The 20,478-nt window shown below is 48.5% G+C and overlaps 1 protein-coding gene across 8 annotated transcripts in view; it reads right to left on the bottom strand.

Moving 5' to 3' along the window:
• TP63 (tumor protein p63) overlaps window positions 1-20,478 on the bottom strand; it is a 187,284-nt gene that overhangs the window by 73,392 nt on the left and 93,414 nt on the right. For all 8 annotated transcript variants that reach the window (XM_075938257.2, XM_075938256.2, XM_089780696.1 and 5 more), the window contains one exon: window positions 3,471-3,725. In XM_075938257.2, coding sequence (XP_075794372.2) covers window positions 3,471-3,725 — 255 coding nt within the window. The remainder of the gene's footprint in view (window positions 1-3,470; window positions 3,726-20,478) is intronic.

Genomic DNA, 20,478 nt, shown 5'->3' on the forward strand with positions numbered 1-20,478 from the left:
AGAAACCTGAAAGTACGTCTGCGTAACCCACATATCTTGTGTGGTTACTGAGCAATGCAAGTGGTACCTAGACCACAGCAATAGTTAAGACCAAGAGACCGCTACAGCATGGGCTGAGAGCCAGCTGGCTTTTAGCTCAGAGGTTAGAGGCTCCTAGACTCAGTTCCTGAGGTCCCAGGTTCAAATCTGCCTGGTAGTAGTTACACATCTGCACTACACCAATCCGCACAGCTGCCGTGCTGCAGCTGTAGTACCCGTAGGTACAAAGAGCCGGTGCTGGGGCTGTGCCGCTCAAGTGCGGATTCTGCCTACGCTAATGGAAGGGTTTTCCCATTGACTGAATTAATCCACCCTCCTAGCACCGCTGGAAGGATTGTTACATCCACCCACGGTGACGCTGGCAGTCGGGGTGAGCGAGCTACGTGGCAGAAGGCCCATGGTTTTGCACAGCCCTTCGGGATCTACCTTTTTCAGGGGCAGACCAGACAGGAGTTTTCTTCATCTCTCCCACGGGCGCAGCCCTGAAGCGGGTTGGTGGGACAAGCTAGTGCTACATCCCCCCATGCTGTTCTGCAGTGAGGGGAAATTCATCTCCAGACCGGTTTGCTTTTCTCCAGTGTATAATTCCAATCTCTCCTACCTTAGAACAGATCCTAGCTTTTACCAGCAGCTGCCGTTGTGAGATAGAGAGATACAGGGCATGCGAAAAAGCAAGTGCTTAACTGTAAGCTTGCTTGATGCCCATGTGACAACTCGTGTTGCGCAGCATGAGGGCATCAAATGCACAGCCTGTCCATCACATGCAAACTATCTTCAAGAGGCAACTTGGGGGTGAGCGGCAAATGTTTGGGTGCCAAATGTGTGTCTTACAAAACGCTGCACCATGTGTGGTGAAAAACGTCTTAAAAATAATAATCATCTCTCTCTCTATCCCTCTCAAATGGTGAGCACAACCCAAAATGCAACAGGAACATTGTGCTGGAGAAATGGAAAATAAAACTGACCCACACAATTTCCCTAGGTTAAAAAATACGACACAGAATAATGAGAGAAATCCAGATATTCATATTTATTTGAATGGCAACTGTCTAAGGCTTTATTACTCAGAGTCCGTCTACACAGCAGGGCTAAAATCGGATTAAGCTACACAACGTCAGCGACATTAATTGCGTAGCTGAAGTCGAAATAGCTTAACTCAGCTTTTGGCGCTGTCTACATAGCAGGAAGTCGAAGGAAGAATACACTCTTCAACTTCGCTTACTCCTTGTGAAATGAGGGTTACCACAAGTTGGAGTAAGAAGTCTTCCAGCTCAATATTATTTCGAAGTGACAGCCTCCTGTGTAGACGCGTACATGTTATTTCAGAACAACATCAGTTATTCCGAAATAATGCTCCTGTGTAGATGTACCCTAACAGGTAAGGACGAGATCGGTTTCAATCTATGGCTTTCCTTACAGCCTCCCTTTAATTGCAGGCAAAGGACAACAATTTGGCTTTTTTGTTGTTGTTGTTGAAAGAGCACTCCTATGTGTGTTTTTCAAAATAAATTTGGCTTCCTTTACAAGACTGGATATTCTTAGAAGTCATGTCGGTAAACAGAAAACATTCAAGGTATGCAAATAATTTCATGCCCATTATGTCAATTTCCACCCTCTTCCTACCCCTAACCTACCTTCATTTCTCTTTATTTGGACAATGTAACTTTTAAAGCCCCAGCAGAATACTGGCCACTGAGGCTACGTCTAGACAGCGGCACCATTTCAGGATACTGGAAGTATCCCAAAATAACTATTCCATGTCTTTAAACGTGCCCATTATTTAAAAATATATTTTGAAATAATGAGCGTGCTACTCCAGTGTCTCTCTAACCCTTGTTCCACGAGAGTTAAGGGGTTTGTTGGAATAGCGCTTTATTTCAAAATGTGGCACTGTCAAAATAAGCTATTTCCGAAATTACTTTGAAATAAGCTACGCAATTTGCATAGCGTAAATCGTGTAACTTATTTCAAGGTAAGGGTACAGTGCAGACATCCTAAGTTTTAGTCACAAATAACATGGAAGAACATTTATGTTGATTTAAAAATTGTATCCTGTTTGAGTTTTTTTGGTCCTATAAAAGAATCTTTAAATCTAAGGCCATTGAAAATGTACATTTAAAAAAAATTCCATCTAAAATGTATCCAGTTAGCTTGAGTTTTGAAGATGAGGAAGGTATCTATAAGGTGAATCTGACTAGTGCTCAAAAACAACCTCAAACATGTTTACGGTGAAGGAGAAAATAGTGAAAGAACATATCTAAATGTGAATTTATTAAAAAGATTGGTTTTCTTCCAGAAGAGTAGTATAGGTTTCAAAGCTTAAATTACAAAGTAAAGATATAATTGGACACAAAGAGAGTAAAGAACTCTGCAAACGGTCCAATAACGTCTTGCACAAAACCATTTAAATTCAATAAGATTCGTGACAGATACTAGATTACTAGGGAAGTTCTGTAACGGCCAGTCCCAAGCATTCAAAAGTCACAAGTTAGCCCCCCAATATTCATGAGATTGCCTGAAAAGAAACGTACATTTCCACCCTCTTTAGGAAAAATAAATACACCTCGCATAATCCCATGATTCCAAGAGCTGGGGCTTTTAAAAAACCCATCACTGCATGCATCAAAAATGGGGTGGCTCTACCTTCCTTATCCTAAGAATCAGAAAGCATAGTTTCCACATTGGCGCTACTGGGCAACTGTTCTTTCAGCCCCACACTTTGGCTACGTCTAGACTACCCGTGGCTTCCGAAAGAGGATATGCAAATTAGGCACAAATTTGCATATCTTCTTCCGATCCCTTTTTCAGAAGAATTTTTTTTAAAGCAGTCTAGACAGGGGGTTTCACGCGAAAACCCCCTTTTCTGAAAGAACCCTTATTCATCAAAAAATAAGGGTTACAGGGTTCTTCCAAAAAAGGGGGTTTTCGTGTGAAAACCCGTCTAGAACACCTTGCTTTCCCAAAAACACTCCCCCAAAAAAGGGATCGGAAGATATGCACATTCGGCATGAATTTGCATATCTTTTCAGAAGCCGCGGGTAGTCTAGACGTGCCTTAGTGACTAAATCGGATCGGAACGCACGGATTGAGGCAGCTGAGTGAAGAGTTAAATCCCTTCTTTCCGTGCTAACCTCCTTACTGGCGCTCCGCCGGCCTGGCTCGCTGTTATGAACGTCAACCAGCGTTCAGTGCGCGCGCCCCTTGTTCTTTGAAGTGGAAGCTGAGGCAACATTGTGCGCGCTTCAAGTGCACGTCGCACACTTTGGACTTTCATGGAACCGCTGGGATTTTTATCCCTGAGGGATGCAGCCCAGATTAATTCCCCCCTCCCTTTCTCCCAAGATTTTCTACACTGGACACAAGCCCACTGCTATCTTCTCATGAGCCTTTCCAGCGGCTTCTAGGCCCACATACCCCTTCGGCAGCCTTACCGTCCACGTTGCTGACTTGGCCGTGCTGGACTGCTGGAAGGACACATCGAAGCTGTGAGGGCCCGGGTAGTCTGTGTTCGAGGGGATGGCAGGGGAGGGCGAGAGGGCGTCGAAGGTGGAGCTGGGCTGGGCGTAGGGCGAGGGCGCCGTGACGCTGTTCTGAGCATGCTCCGTGTTGTAAGGGCTGGTGGAGGAGGAGCCATTTTGAATCTGCTGGTCCATGCTGTTGAGGAGCCCCAGGTTCGTGTACTGTGGCTGCAGGCGGAGAGAACATGAACGTTAGCACAGAGACAGGAGACACGGGTCAGGCTGCCCTCGCAGCCTAGAACGTGCATGAATACGAGGCATTTCCTTCGCCCCTTTTATCGAAGGCGCCGAGGCTGCTTGGCACGGTTGCAGCCAACTCTGCCCTGCGAAGCGTGCGCTCATTTTACAGAGGGGAACAACGTGGCAGCAGGAAAGGACTTGACCCCGGTCACTCAGCATACGAACCCAGTGCTAACAGACTGAGTGGCGAGCGGCATTCAGCGTCGGAAGAAACCACCAGGAGAAGCGGCAGGTTCCCCCTCTGGGGAGGCTACAGATCTAGACCCAACAGCTCTGTAGAAGAGACGCCTTAGTCCAGCCCAAGTTACCGTGCTCGGTATAGGGGGAAGTAGGCAAAACGGAGGGGCCTGCGTTATACAAGAGATATAACAGGACTTAATGATCTACAGCAGTGTTTCTCAACCTTTTTTTTATTAAGTACCCCTTTCAAAAAAAGTTATAAGTACCCCAGTACCTACAGCTTTCGGGGGAACTTTTTTCCTACCTTGGCAACAAATTTGTTTAAAGAACTTAATTGTAGCCAGGCAGGCGATGAGATTATTGGGTATAAGAAGTACAAAAAATAACCACGCGCTGTAAAACTTCAAACAAAATTCCGTTTTCTCCAAATGTCAGTTGTGTTGACGCAGCCCCCAGACTTCTCTCGACTACCCGAGGGTCCTCGTCCCACTGGTTGAGCAACACTGCGCTACAGGATCTAACGGCCCCCGACTTACAAAAAAGTCTATAAGTCGCCTGATGGCCAATAACCCTGTACTCTCGCCTCTGCGCCACCCGACTCCCTAATTTAGGGTCAGATCCTGCCACCCTTATTCATTCACTCGGTGAGTAATAACACTCCAGTGGACGGGGTGTCTCCAGGTTAGCAATGACTCAATGTGAACGGGTCACTGTCGGTGGCCCTTGAGACATCTGCATTGTGTTGCATCCCCCACCCCCCGCAACTAGCCACCGACCTCCCCCCCCCAAAGCTAGTCACCGACATGGCCCGCTGACCAGGGCAGAAAGGAGTCACGGCAGGCGCGTCTCTGAGCACTCGCCTGTGGCAGGCAGGAAGGCAAGCAGCTCGGTGGGAACAACGCCGGATTTTCCCATAGCGGCCAGCTCCCGCCCCGAAGAGCTTCCAGGCGAAATCTAGAGCTGGACTGGCCAGGGAGGGGGGAGGAAAGGGGACGGGAGGCGAAGAGTTACAGCTGGGAGAGGTGACAGGGACGCGTCTATCTCTGTGAGTGAGTGAGTGAGTGAGTGAGAGAGAGAGGTGACAGGGACGCATCTATCTGTACATGAGCATCTTGTGTGTGTGTGTGGGGGGGGGGGGCTTATAGGACTGAACACAAGGCTGGGAGCCAGCAACCTTCACTAGCTGCACCATGCCACCTAGCCCAATGGGACTTCCATTTTGGTGGGGCCTCCAGGCACGGCTGGAATACAAACAATAATTATGGTCTGAGCAGTAATCCTGGGTGAACCAAGGGCCTCCTTTATAGCTGTAGGCTAGCCATGTAGGCTCTCTGCCTCAGTTTTCCCATCTGTAAAATGGGAATAGTTTGCCCTGCCTCCTTACAGAGTGATTGTGAAATTCAGACCGTCTCCCTGTTTGTGCTGAATGTTTAATACACATGGCAAGTCAAGTACAGCATTGGCAGTAAGCAGATAACGCAAGCCAGAGTTTTTCCAGCCATTCTTGAATTTCAATGGGAGCTCGACACCAACCTACATTAAAACGCTCTTGAAAACCCAGCCCCATCCACTCTAACTTGAATAACGTTTTTTCAAGGAAATCATGAAGGCCCCTAGAGCTTAAACAAGTCCCCTCCTTGGCACATCTCCTGGGGATCCGCAGCGGACGCACTTCCCCAGAAGCGGAAAGGACAAAGGAATGCTATTATGGAAAGTGTTGGTCACAGCAGCGCGTCAAACAGAAGGGAGGAAAAAAAATGAGAGAAACCAGCCTTTTTGTCCAAGGCATTCGTAAGAATCCCAGACCGCCTCGCCGGTACCGAAGAGGAGAAGCGCCCAAAACACAAGGGGTAACTCCACTGGATGGAGGGCCGAGGCTGAAGGTGCTGGCAAGATGCCTATTAAAGAGATCGCTATCCCATTAAAGTGCAAGATCTCCTTAAGGGAATCGACAGATCCTCATCATTCCAGTCAATCCAGGGGCCATCTGTCTCAATGTTAACAGTGGCTTATCCATTCCATTCCATTTATACATTCACATTCCATAGCTGCCTGCCAGCCACGTCCCCATCTGCTCTTTAAATAACGATTAATCTCCTTACACTTATCCCAGCGCTGACATGAGCAGCTGCTCGATTCCCTTCTCTCGAACTCCTACAAACCCTCCAACCCTTCCTGCAGCCCTCGGACAGGTGCTCCAGCCCAGGTGACATGGAAAGGCCCTGGCGGACGACGGCATGCCGGTTGGAGGCCAGGCCCCAGGCAAAAGATTTGGAAAGTTGTTTGCGTTCGGGGTCAGTATCTGAGAGGCTCAGGAGCCCTTAGGAAAGGATCAGATAAGGCTTTCAGAGGCACACGCCTTCTGACAACAGAACAATCAGAGGGGCACCCAGTCGGGAGAAGGAGCGCTTTGGAATTCAGCTGAGCATTCGCTCGGAGGGTAATAAAACGCCTCCTTCCCCGGGACAGAGTCACAGACATTGTGCACTCAAGAGAACAAAGCAAGCGAGGTAGCCTGGGCATGCTTGCAATCCAGCCCCTTACAGAGAAAGGATACCAAGTATATTTTTAAGAATCAGGGATTTAAGTTTTCCATTAGAATGTAGATCTAACCTTTACGGTCTCACCCAGCACGGATTTGTGCACAAGCTGCCATCAGGGAGAATGTGCAGCGTGTGGAAAGCAAAGCAGAAGCTCAAAGCTTTCCAGGATCAGGATGCAGTTCTGCCATCTATCTCTCTGCTCATTTTTCAGACAGGAGCGAGAATGTTGATTGTGTAGAAAGAGGCAAGAAAGTGATTAAGAAGCTAATGCTTATCAAGTCCGAGGCATCACATTTTTAGCACCAGTGTTTTCATAAAGGCTGGGTTCCAAAACGTGTGCAGGTCTCCCCCTACTTTAAGTTCCTGGCTTTCTATTAACACCTCCAAGTAGATTTTCTCAACTAAAAAAGATTCTTTAGAAATGTGTTTGATATTTCAACCCCTATTCATTTTTGACTTCCCTTAGATGCCATGTGTTTAAACTGGTCGCTTTCACTGCCTGTTTCTATTCGGTTTCACGTTAAGGTTCTCATCCAGTTGTTAGACAAACCTGTTATGGTTGAATAGTGATAGAAATGTAGCCGTGTTAGTCTGGCGTAGCTGAAGCAAAATGCAGGACAATGTAGCACTTTAAAGACTAACAAGATGGTTTATTAGATGATGAGCTTTCGTGGGCCAGACCCACTTCCTCAGATCTGAGGAAGTGGGTCTGGCCCACGAAAGCTCATCATCTAATAAACCATCTTGTTAGTCTTTAAAGTGCTACATTGTCCTGCATTTTGCTTCTGTTATGGTTGGGCTAGCAACATTTTTCAATGAGTACCACTCCATTTAAAAGCCCATTTTAAAAACGGTATTGTTATTAAATCATGGCCTATAACCTCTCCCGTCTTCAATCCCAGGAACACCCCACTTTTGGGTTACAGATTCCGGGCAGCACGGTCCAAAAGCGATTTCCTTTACTAAGTACTATAATAAGTACCGCCACTAGGGGGCATTCAAAACACTAGGTGCATAAATTAGGGTCACAATTTATGTGCAAGAATAATGCTCCCTCTGCCATCATGGTAAAAAAAAAAAAGTTCTCCCACATGTCCTGGGTCCAGATGCTCATCTGAACTTAGTAACATTCTGTTAAAGAGGGAGGTATGAACAAAACAGTTCACTATGAAAGCTCACTGTTGTAGCATGATGGCATTGTGTCCGATCCTTACAGGGCAAGAATTGGCTTTAATTAAAAACAAACACACACACACACACACCACGCAGCAGCTCCTCTAATGTTAGAGCACCACCATGCCTTAGAGGAGCACCCCCGATTTCTTGACCTCTGATAGCAACAGCGCGCAAGAATGCAGTGGGCAGGCTGCACAGCAGGAATCATTTTTGCCCCTATACTGCTGCACTGCTAGAACTTGGAGTTATTCCCCGAGGACAGTGGAATCCACAGAACCTGCCTTGCAAATGAGTCCTGAGAGCGCTCCAGCGAAACGCAGCCACGGAGACGTCCTGCCTTTCAACGCCGGATCCACGATCACTGGGAAAACCTTGAAGGGACCACACTTGATGCCCAACTGAATCGCAAAAACAGGCCAGAGAGAGAACACGACAGGAAACTCCAGAGACCAGGCAGAATACTCACCTCGAACTGCCACCATATCCACATAACTGGCCATAAAACACCTAGCGTCTCCATTTTGTCTCCGTACCAATCGGTACTTTACCCACACCATCCCGACTAGCATTACCGGCCAAGAGGCTCCTTGCAACACACTTCAGGTTAGCCACAGTGAAGACTGGGAAGCGGGGCTGGTCATTACAGGAGGAATGGCCAAGAAAGTGAAACTGATGATTTCACGCTAAAGAACGCACGTATTGTGGAAGTCCCAATTCTTCTTCAATTACAAACCTTTACTGAGCTGCTCTTTAAATGGTTTCTGAGGCTACTTCTAGCTATCCAGATGCCAGGCCTTCCAGATGTGGCAGACTGAAGCAAGGCTTAGACTGACACACTCTTGAAGTGCCACATGATTAGGTCTTTGTGCACCAGGAGGGAATGAGGTTTAACGTGCTCTGCTTTACAGAAGAGGTTCTTCTAGTAATATTAATGCAGCTCCTGATGAATGACAGGCAGCTTTCAGAGGACAGAACTAATGACACTACTTTCAAGAACATATTTACTACTTGTACAAGTATTAAGAAATGCATGAAACAAGATGCAAGAGACCTCACCTACGGACCTATATCTACACCATTCCATCACTGTTCACTAGCATGAGAATGGCCCAGTGATCAGGACTCGACTCTTGGATTTCAGAGATCAGGTCTCAAGTTCACGTTCCGCTACAGACCTCTTGTGTAACCTTGGGCTAGTCATTTAGCTGCTCAGTTCCTAGAATCATACCATTAGAAGACTCAGGAGACATTGATTCCAACCACCTGCCCAAAGCAGGACCAACCCCCAACTCAGTCATCCCAGCCAGAGCTTTGCCAAGCCAGGACAAACACCTCTAGGGATGGCGATTCCACCCCCTTCCTAGGGAACCACTCCCAGTGCTTCCCCACCGTCCTAGGGAAACAGTTTTTCCTAACAGTCAACCTAGACCTCCCCCACTGCAACTTCGAGGAGCAATGGTCTCTTCTGCCCCCACTGAGAACAGCCTCTCTCCATCCTCTTTGGAACCTCCCTTCAGGGAGCTGAAGGCTGCTCTCAAATCCCCCCTCACTCTTCTCTTCTGCAGACTAAACAAACCCCAATCCCTCAGCCCCTCCTCCTCAGTTGCCTTCCACTGGACCCTCTCCAATGCGCCCACATCCTTTCTGTAGTGGGGGCCCCAGAACTGTTTGCAATACTCCACATGTGGCCTCCTCAGCGCCGAATAAAGGGGAATAATCACTTCTCTAGATCTGCTGGAAATGGTCCTCTTAATGCAGCCCAATATGCCATTAGCCTTCTTGGCTACAAGGGCTCACTCTTGACTCATATCCAGCTTCCCACCCACTGTAACCCCCAGGTCCTCTTCTGCAGAACTTCTGCTTAGCCAGTCGGTCCCCAGCCTGTAACAATGTTTGGGATTCTTCCGTCCCAAGGGCAGGTCTCTGCACGTGTCCTCCTTAAACCTCATCAGATTTCTTCTCTCTCAATTCTCCAATTTATCCAGTCACTCTGGACCCTATCCCACCCTCCAATGTAGCTACCTCTCCCCCTAGCTTACTGTCATCCACAAACTTGCTGAGGGTACAACTCCTCCCCTTATCCAGGGTATTAATAAAGACGAACAAAACCAGCCCTAGAACCGTCCGTTTGGGCACTCCACTTGAAACCAACCACCAACCTGACATCGAGCCGTTAATCACTATCCATTGGGCCTGACAATCTAGCCAGCTTTCTATCCACCTTACAGTCCATTTCTCCAATCCATACTCCCTTCACTTGCTGGCAAGAATACTGTGGGAGACCGTATCAAAAGCCTTGCTAAAGTCAAGGTCTGTCACATCCACTGCCTTCCCCATGTCCACAGCGCCATAGAAGGCAGCCAGGTTGGTCAAACAGGACTTGCCCTTGGTGACTCATCTATCACATCGACACAGTAATGCTTCTCTTTCTGGCTAGATCAGGGATGGGCTACAGGCAGCTCCAGGGGCCGGATGTGATTCACCAGGGCTTGCCTCTGGTGGGCTGCTAGATATTGTGTTTCCCTGAGCATCTACAGGTACGGCTGCTCACGGCTCCCGTGGGCTGGGAATTGCAAACCGTGACCAGTGGGAGCTGCGAGCAGCTGCACCTAAGGACACTCATAAACAACGTTCATAAAGTGAAAAAAAGCTCTTTTCTGTCCATTGTGATGGGGACCCCTGGGGTGCAACCAGGAACCGGGGCACCGCTGTGCCCTGTTAACTCTCCCACCTGGGCCGGCTCTCACAATGTTTTGCCAGCGACGGGCAGGAAACCCCTCCAAGTGCTGTTACCACTCAGCACAACATCACACAGAGCCCTACATCCATCAAGACTGCATGCATGCTCCCTGAGTCCCACAAAGGCACCAGCCGATGCTCCCCACCCCCCTTCCCCTCACCTGGCACCTCAGAGCTGTACTGTCTTGGCCTAGTCAGGAGCCTGATCAGTGTCAATTTATTAAGCCAGTCCCACTCCCCCTCCACGTGGACAGAACACACACCAGCCTTTGTAACTGGCCTGAGATTTCCCAAGCGCGTCCATCAGAACACAGAGGTTTTGTCCAAACAGACTTATCCGCTGCACCGAGATAGATTTTACATGGCAGACATAAAAGGTCGGCGACCGTTACCCAAGAAATCAGATCAGAGTGCAATCTAAATCTTCAGGGGTTCAAACTTTTTTTTCCCCTGGGATGACCTTTGGAAAAAATATTTCAGGCTGTTAAATAATGGCGGCTACCCCAAACCACGCCACCCTTACTTCTACGCTGCTGCTGGCACCGGTGCTGCCTTCAGAAGTAGGTGCATGACGAGCAGCTGCTGTCCTTGAGACTTCCTCTTCCCCGCTCCCTCCCCCCCCAGCCTGGTAGGTCCCTTTGTGGGTCCCCATTTGGGATACACTGTCTTCAACCTTAAAAAATGAGGAGCCGTCCTGTGGCACCTTAGAGACTAACAAGCAAAGGGCGATTTCATGGGCAAAACCCACTTCTTCAGATGAGATGATGTTGACTAGACAGTATTTAAGATCAAGTGATTTTCTCACCTCCCTGGATGTTACAGTTCTTAATACCCAGGCTTCCCTTTGAAGCCTACGACCAGTCTCCTCAGTTGAAGTCTAGGTGTTTTCGGGGGGGTTGTTGCTCCCAGCATCAGCAGGGGAAGAGAAAGGCCAAAGCATGATGCCCCGTCACTTCTTTAATGTCCTTAGTCCACGTGCCCGGGCCACACTCGCCCAGACACGTCCCGTGGGAATTTGCCAGGTCCTGAGGCGGAGCATTCCTCTTGGCATGAGCTTGTTCTACCCTAAGTCAGGGTGGAGCATCCTCCATTGAGTGGTGCTTGGCCAACCGTCATTGCATGGTTACCCCCTCGATTCCATCTCCCCTGTTGATCAATAGTCGTTGAACACCCTCCTGGGAGTGTCCATCACCTTAGCAACAGAGAATCTCAAAAAAACCCTATAACATATTTCAGCAAAATCTCGTCACGTCACACACGCTAACGAGATGCAGATTTAGAAAGGACAATGGGCTTCAGCAGATCGGGACCTTTCAGAGGACGTGTCCCACATCAGGTGAGGTGTGAAATATCACGGCCACACGTGAGTGAGGAACAGGGGGATTGCAGGGTGCTATGTCGAGGCACAGGGACTCTCAGCCATATGAACGTTGTGTAAGATGCCCCCACGTTACCTGGACTGTGCATGGTCACTTACTAGAGCAGAGATGTGCTTAGGAGCACCTCGACTTCTCACGAGTGCCTATTGGCAAAGAACAGTAATACAGATGTAGCCGTGTTAGTCTAGTCTTGTTGAAACAAAAGACAGGATGATGCAGCACTTTAAAGACTAACAAGATGGTTTATTAGGTGATGAGCTTTCGTGGGCCAGACCCACTACAGCAAAGAAACGTTTGCCCAACTAAAATAAAGGCTCCTCCTGTAGTCCAGCTAGACAATCGGCCGAGATGCAGCTGGGAAGCTACCTCGACATCTGAAACTAAGATGCACAAAACCACAATGATCCATCTGATTGTCCTCTAACGAAAACCTATCACACTGCCATTGCTCAAGTACGAGCAACCGGAAATCTGGCTCCCTTCTCAGTAGCTACCGCTCAAGTCTGCGGGGCTGGTTTTAGAGACAATGTCATCGAGTGAGAAGGGACATAACATACAAACATAACATAAGAACATAAGAACATAAGAACGGCCGTACTGGGTCAGACCAAAGGTCCATCTAGCCCAGTATCCTGTCTGCCGACAGTGGCCAGCACCAGGTACCCCAGACCTATTTGTATTTTTAAAGTTTGATGAGCAAATAGCTCTCTGGTTCCATTCATATTTGTAAAGAAGAGACTGCCTTGTGTGTCAACTTACCATAGGTCATTATTCATGAAGCCTTTTTAAAAATATGCATGTCGGATTATTTTCTTTAGGACCATCCATTTCACTTTGAATGCGGGAGGTTGGGGGGAGAGACAAATTGCATTTGGGTTGCATTTCAAAATTCCCAGTGTGTCTTTAGATGAATCCAAGCCAAACGTAAGGCCCTGATCCTGCAACTGTATATGCATGGGTCTAACTTTATGCATATGAGCAGTTGAACAGGACTACTCACATGAGTAAAGAGATGTACCCATGGTGTCCAACCAGTTCTAGTTGGCGACTGCTATAGCTAGCTAGCCACACTCAACCAGCCAAACAGGCACATGTCGCTAGTGGCTAGCGCAGTGTTTCTTAAACTTTTTAAGACCGAGGAACACCAAACAATTTTTTTCATGAGGAATACCAAGGATTGTGTGTGTAGCAGAAAGAAAAAAAAAAAAAAAAAAAAAAAAAAAGAGGTGGGGGGGGAGGGAGACATTGAGGAAAAAAAAAAAAGGTCGGGGGACAGTTATTGAGCCAAAAAAAGACCGCCAGCTCCTTTAAGAGCAGCCATTTTGAATTCTGTTCTCCGCAGCACACTGGCGTGCCATGGAACACAGTTTAAGAATCATTGCGCTAGCATGTTGGACATCACGGATATGTACATATCTGCATATCTTAATTCTCATGCAAGCACCCCATCGGATGATTTTCCAAGAGGATTTAAGCCAACATCCGACTCTAAAAAGCAGAGTTCCCTGGAGCTTTTAATTTTCCTTTTCAACTCAAGTTGAGTTTTGCACCGCGATTCACACTCATCCAGTTAAATTTCTGCAAACATTTTTCAGCCGGCCAGACAGCAGCGGGGAGCCATCTAGCCAAGCACCGCCCAAGGCAGAAATACTTTTCATTTTTGGTTTCCTACCACCTGCCTCAGGTGCACATAACAGCGCTCGTCTAAAACGAGGATTATCGAACTTGACAACGTAGTCCATGCTAGGGGACAGATCACATTATCTTCAGAATGAGACCGATCATTTATATTGCGATATAGTCCTTTTTTTTTTTTTGTTAAGGCAAACATTTTCAGTCAATTGCCACAGGGAGAAAAAAAAAGCAATACGGCACTAGTAGAAGCCTCTTTGAAACAACAAAACATGGGACTCTGATCATGAAAAAGAGCGCTGCACAAAATCCTTGAAAGAGGCTTCCTTGGGCAAACCGATCTAAACGTTCAGATTCTGAAAAATCATCTTTAAAGGGGCGTTTAGTTGGGGAACCCTCCCCCCACCCAAAAGACACCCCGAAATGCAGAGTCACGTCAGAAAATGTAGGTCACTTATTTTAAAAAGTGTCATATCTTTTCAGCAACATACTTTCACACTAAGCCATATGCGATTATAAGCAGCAAACTATTTTAACAATAAATAGTTGCAAAAAGAAAAAACCCACAACCGCCTCCCGAAATGAACATAAATGTATACGTCTCTTTGCTGTTCTACTTGTTTCTCACTCAGGGGGGCAAATCGTCTATAGCATCAAATTCCACAGTTTTAAAGCAGACCCAACTCATCTCTCTCAACACCAGCAGACTTCAGACAAGCTAATGAAACTGAAGTGCCGGCCAGCCGCGTCTGAAGCGCTCACGTTACCAGCTGGGCAGCAGAATGTCAATAAATAGCTGTTCAAAGAGCCAAGGAGTAGAGACAGTTTTTCCACTTTAAAAATCAAAACCCAAAAAAGGCCACAAGTCGATCTAACCAGAACTGAAGTCTAAGATCTCAAAATGGGGGTAAAAACCACAGACAGCTGGATTGTAATTTAGGGGCAGGTTCGCAGGCTGAATACCAACCGATAGTACAACAACGGAAATCATGGTTTGATATTTAAAAACAAAAAAACCCACAAGTCAGCCCAAGATTCCTAGTGATGAAAAGTTTGGACAGAAAATAAAATCATCTCAATAGGAAAAGTGAGCGGCACAGAAGAATTGATTCAACTCAGCCAAGAGTCAAGGAAGAGAGTGACTGGATTGGAAAATTACTCCTGTCGATTCCAACTGCCTAATTTCTGGAGCTCTTTTCAGTAGACGGTTGCCATAAATGATTATCAGTCATTTCGACATCTTGCATTTGATTAAGCTGCGAGGACATTATTAGTCAGGCCTGACAGGATGTCTGTCTCCTCCCTACAGAGAGGTAGCAGATGTAACCATAAAAGACACGGCCAAAGGGCAGTAGGACAACAGCAGACCAGGGTCAGTAATAGGACCACGCATTCCAATCTGCTCTCGCACTCATCAACGACCTAGTGCACCTTGTCTCCACCTCGTTAGGCTGAACCCGAATCCGTTTGCTTTACACACAAAGTGGATCAGTTAGGCTCCAGATTTTCAAGTCAGTTAAAACTTGAACCAGGGACGGGTACTTGATTCAAACGCAACCGTCTAAAGAATGCTTTTTGTTAGCGCACACACGGGCAATACGCAAGATGACTGCACTTGAGAGGCAATTTACAGGAGGACACACAGAGCAAGGCGACTTAGAATTCCCCACCAAAGGCACGGGAAAAACGGTTACAATCTATCGTGGCCCTGGCTCCACCATACCCAAGATCATTTCAGCACGGAGCGGGAAGGAAGAGGTCTCTGCTGCGATTGACGGCTGGGTTGTTTCCGGAGCACAGAGAACAAGCCTTCAAAGGCAAAACACTCAGCCCTGCTAATAACGTTCACCCCACCCGCTCAACCTACCTCATACGGATCAAAGCTAGCAGCACTGGGCCACATGGTCAAGGGATGCCCACGCAGGCACAGGACAGGTTGCACCCCTCTAAACCAGGACTCTGGTCCGGCAACATCTGCGATCTGGCATGGAGGAGGAGCCAGCCGGGAGCCCAGCAGCTGGGCCAGGGATGGGGAGGCCAGAACGGACCTCCCCATGTCCAGTAAAACCCCTCCTCCAGGACCAGTCAGGTCCTAAAGGTGCCAGTCCAGGGAGATCCAACCTATAGCTGGATGCTACTTGGTCTTCCCCAAATGCCGGGCTTTGAGGAACAGGGTGGGTGAAGTAGCATCTTTCACGGGACCGACTTCTGTTAGCGAGAGGAACACGCTGCTAGCTTAGCCGGAGCTCTTTGGCAGAGTGCTGAGGACACATCTGCTGGGGGACCGATCACCGGAGTTTCCCTGATGCAGGCACACAGCAGCCTCTCCCAAGGTTTCATGAACGTCAACCTCCCCCACCCAGCCCTCTGCATTGCCCGGACTGGATTGCGGGGGGCTCCAGCAGCTGCAACCCACAGCCACAGGTCCTTTTAAATCGCCGGGCCCCGGGGCAGCCTCCCCCTTTGCCTCCCACCTTGGCAGCCCCGTACACAGCACTACCCTCCTCCCCCAACTCTCTAGCTCTTGTATTCAGCTCGCACATGCTCCCAAAGCAGTGAAGGCCAATGTCAGAAATGTACAACAATCCGCCCTACTGCCTGGCAGCCATCAGGTCACCTACACTGGCCTGGGAAGTACAATCTCTCACCCTCCCCCTGCCCACAGGGATTGCCAGCTCTCTCTGCGACGCTTCCTAGACATGGATGAACGCTAAGACTCCAAGACTCAACCCATCCCTTTCCTCCCCCCCCCCCAAGCACCACTCCCCCATAACCCACTTCGGCTCCTTTCTGAAAAACTGACCCCCTTGGGATGACGTCTGCCCACCCTCTCCGCCAACATAAGCCCCAGGGAAGCTCCAGCTTGAACCTCTCTAAAGCAACACTCTGGTCCTAGAACATCCACGGTCCATGCCGGACCACGGATGTTCCAGGACCAGAGTCCCGGCAGCTGGCTGGCAGCTGGGAGCCCTGTGGGGCTCAGAAGTCCAATGGAACCAGGGCAGTGGGGAGATGGCCAGGAGGCCAGCAGCTGGCCCAGCATCGGAGGGGTCAGCAGCAGTGGGGTCAGAAACGACCATCCCTGGTCCAACAAAATCCCTCTTCCGGGACCAGTCAGGCCCGAGGGTGCCAGACCAGGGAGGTCCAACTTGGAGAGCCCTCTCCAGTTCATCAAGCCCCCGGTCTGCTGCCTCCCAACGTTCCTAGGCAGGGAGGCGGGTCATCAGCACTCACAACTTCACATCTGGTCTCGATGCCTGCAAAAGCCTCAGCTGGGACCATAGGGCTGAGCACGCGCACACCCAGCCGCCTGGTCCCCTGCCCAAGCGAAACAGAAGCAGCCTTGGAGTAGGAACGCAGCAGCGTGTGTCACACACCACATTTCAGCCAGCCTATGCGAGCGCCCCCACGCACGCGGCTGCAGCAGCACATCCCCAGGCTTGTGTAGGACAGCCTGCTGCTGGGGAAAACCCCTTGGGCCTGCCTACACTACTGCTACCCTGGCAGAGTGGCAGTCATCAGAAAGTCAGAAAAATGCCCCTACTGGGAAGCCCAAGAGTGTTTGCAGGGGTGATTCCAGCAGTAGTAGTTCTGAGAACCACTAGCTCCCTCCCCTCCCCACGCACAACTCCTGCATGTGAAAACCAGTGTTCCCTGTCAGCTGTGTGCTTGCATGGCCACTCAGGAGAGATTCAAACACCACCCTGCTGACTGATTAGCAGAAGGCCCACAGTTAGCTTTTGTGTTTCTATAGTGGTGGTGCACATCTGTGCATGCCTCGGTGCAAATAACATTATTCCACACATGGATGGAAGAGATTAGATGGAACACTAGTGATAACCCACAGGAAGGGGGAATATAGGATAGTGTTGGTCAGTTGTGATACAAAAAAAATGCAGCTCATGCTGATAGGATATAAAATTAGCAGAAGGGGGAAAGCAGCAGGCCTTAGACTTCAGATCGCCTCACAGACGCTTACCCTGAAGTTTACTTTGCCTGCAGCAAGAAGTGGAGAACTCCTGCGTCTCCTAGCCTAGACAAGAGCTCCCTTCATAGCAATAGCCCATAAGCCGCCTTAAATCACAGCGCCTGTGTATGCTCAGTAATTTGTGTGCAAAAAGCAATTGTGGAGGCAACATGAACAAAGGGAGCAGTTTATTCTTTGCCACCCAGTGTAGACACTGGCATCGCCTTTATTGGGAATTAGCTAAAAGGGACAGAGGGGAAAATGGCACTCCTCACACTTCCCCTGTACCGGCCGGCACGTGAGAATTCCATCCTGCCGTTTGCTCTGATGGTCAGACAGGAACATAACCCCTCCGATGGCCGCAAGCTTGCCCTGCCGCTCCGTAACCAAAAGGATGCCGGGAAGCCATGCTTGGGAGACGAACGACCTGAAGATTTCTCAAATACTTTCATCAGCTAACAGGAAACGTTTTCCAAAAGCAGCAGGTTTATTGAGCCAGAAATACCCACCCATGTGTCTAAACGTGGCTGAGATTGTGTGACACTCGGAAGACCAGGCAGAGGGACACACACACAACCCAGAGCTAAGGCTATGTCTAGACGGCAGGCGTCTTTCGGAAGAAGCTTTTCCAGAAGAGATCTTCCGCAAAAACTTCTTCGGAAAGAGAGCGTCTGCACAGCAAAACCACATCAAAAAAGCCATCTGCTTTTTCAAAAGACAGCGGTCATTCAGTGTGGATGAGCTCTCGCATTTCAGCTGTCATTACTATGGACAGAGTGGCCACCAGGGTACCTGGGCTTTTTCCTCTTCTTTGGAAAAAGCTCCCTCTTCCCCATCCACACATGCCTTTTTCAGAAAGGGCTCTTCCAGAAAAAGGCTTCCTTGTAGAAAGAGGTTTACCAATGTCAGAAAAACCCCTCTGTTTTTTCCATTTTTTTCCCCGAAAGAACGTAATTGCAGTGTGGACGTAAGTGAAGCTTTTCGGAAAAATGGACATTTTTCTGGAAAAAAAAACCAAAACCTCTGCAGTAGACATTCCCTAAGAGGGGAACGCAAGAATGGCAGCCCATGCTAAACACATTCATTTGTTTTTCAGGAGTTTATACTGCAGACAGTAACTGACCTGCCGCAATCACACAGAAGAGCAATTTCCCCGTGTGGATCTGGATTACAAAAGTGACCAAACTGCTAATCCCAGGATGAGGTGAGTCAGTAAAGAGCTTCTCTCTTTGCTTTTACCCTCAGAAGAGGAACCTGAACGCTAATACCAGCTGCTCTCCTTTTGCAGTCTGTCAATGAGTCGTGGTACATTTCATTGCACGTACATTTCATCTGCACGGTATAAGCAGTGGGTTCAATTACCGCTATGAGCAACTTTAAACAAATCCATCAGCAGGAACGCCAGAGTTTTAGTAGGAATGTTTTGAGAAGAGAAAAGAAAAGTTTCCCCTGAGCATCACACCACCACTAGCTTTCATCCATCACAATCATGAAATATACTTGCATCCCTAGTATAACTGGTGTAATATAGACACAACAAGTTGGAGTACGTGGCTTACATGAGCAGAGCCCTGCGTGGATACAAAAATTGCAGCTGCAGCTGCAAAAATGAGCCACAGAAATACCCGCGGATAAAAAGCAGATATCTGCAAGTTTGCAGGGTTCTAGATAAAAAAAAAGTGTATCCACATCCACAAAAATAAGCTGCAGATATGTCCGTGGACGCAGATACCCGCAGAAAGAAAGCGGATACCCATGGATTTGCAGGGCTCTCTACACATTTATTCAACCTACAACCACCACTTTCCTGTTGCCAGTCCACTTCCTCCAGGTACCTCAGCATTGCTGGTTTTCCCATATACAATGGTAATCAGAGCCAAAAAGCCAAGTGTACATAATCGGACAGATACCACAAAAAATGGAGGGGCATGTGTGAAGAGAGACGTGCAATAGACAATACTTGCGTTTGTTGTTTCTCTATGTTGGAGTGGACAGGAGAGAGCCACGTCACTTGGCTTAAGACTGCTATTTTATTAGTCTTAAAAACAGAAAGCCGAAGTAAAACAACCAAAATGAAAAAGTCCTAAGGATGTTTCAGGACAACGTATCGGGGGCTGTGTCGATGGAATGGGAGATCTTGGGGGATGGCAAAAGGATGAGGAGGAAGGAAAAGACTCATAACACTCAGGAGATGCAACCCCCCAATTTAATTGCTAAGTGGGGGGCCCCATATGCTCCCTCCGTGTCCCTGTGGGTGGCCTTCCTGCACCTCTCCCGCCCCCCGCAAGTACCAATCGCTACGGGAAACTGCCCAATCCAACTGGATGAAACCAATCGCTCGCTCTAGGACAGAGGCAGCCAAAATGGCAGCTGTTTTTCCCCCCCCATGGAGAATTTGCACAAGTTTTTGGTCAACATCTGTAAACTTTGGAGGATTTCAACTCGCCCTGAGCTGGAAGGACTTTGCCTAACTCCTCACTCACCTTGCAAACAAGAGATTCCCATCAATGGGGAGTTTTAGTCAATGGCCCAAACAGCAGATTTCACAAGCAGGGACAGCCCCTTCCCCCAGTCCTGAAAGGGCCTTTTCACAGCCTTGGCAATACGGCACCTTGCCCTTTTCTTACTGACCCACGCTGCCACTTGAGTAACCCCTCAAAAGACCGCCTGGATCCCCGACACACTCAGGCTCCCTCCTCCTCCTCTCGCTCGGTTCCGAGAACAGAGCTCACCAAATTTTAAATAAAAGCCAAGGTTTCTATGGAGATCCTCCACACGTGGGCTCGGGTCACCATATAACACTCCAGAGCCGACACCGCAGCACGCAGACGAGATGTTTTGAAAGCTCTGTGGTGTTACGACGGGGAGTGGGGTGGCAGGGGACGGATCACACTGATTCTCTGACACTCTGAACTCTGTGGTGTTCACTGCCCCTGGGGCACATGGCCAAGGCCACCGTTGGGATACTGACCACATATGGACGTGCTTAGGGTCAAACGTTTGTGCATGCTCAAAACCACAAAAAGCCCAGGTGGACAGAACCCGGCTGTGTTTTGTCGTCACCG

This window comes from Pelodiscus sinensis, chromosome 10 (genome assembly GCF_052426305.1).
Source record: "Pelodiscus sinensis isolate ZL-2025 chromosome 10, ASM5242630v1, whole genome shotgun sequence".
NCBI lineage: Eukaryota > Metazoa > Chordata > Testudines > Trionychidae > Pelodiscus > Pelodiscus sinensis.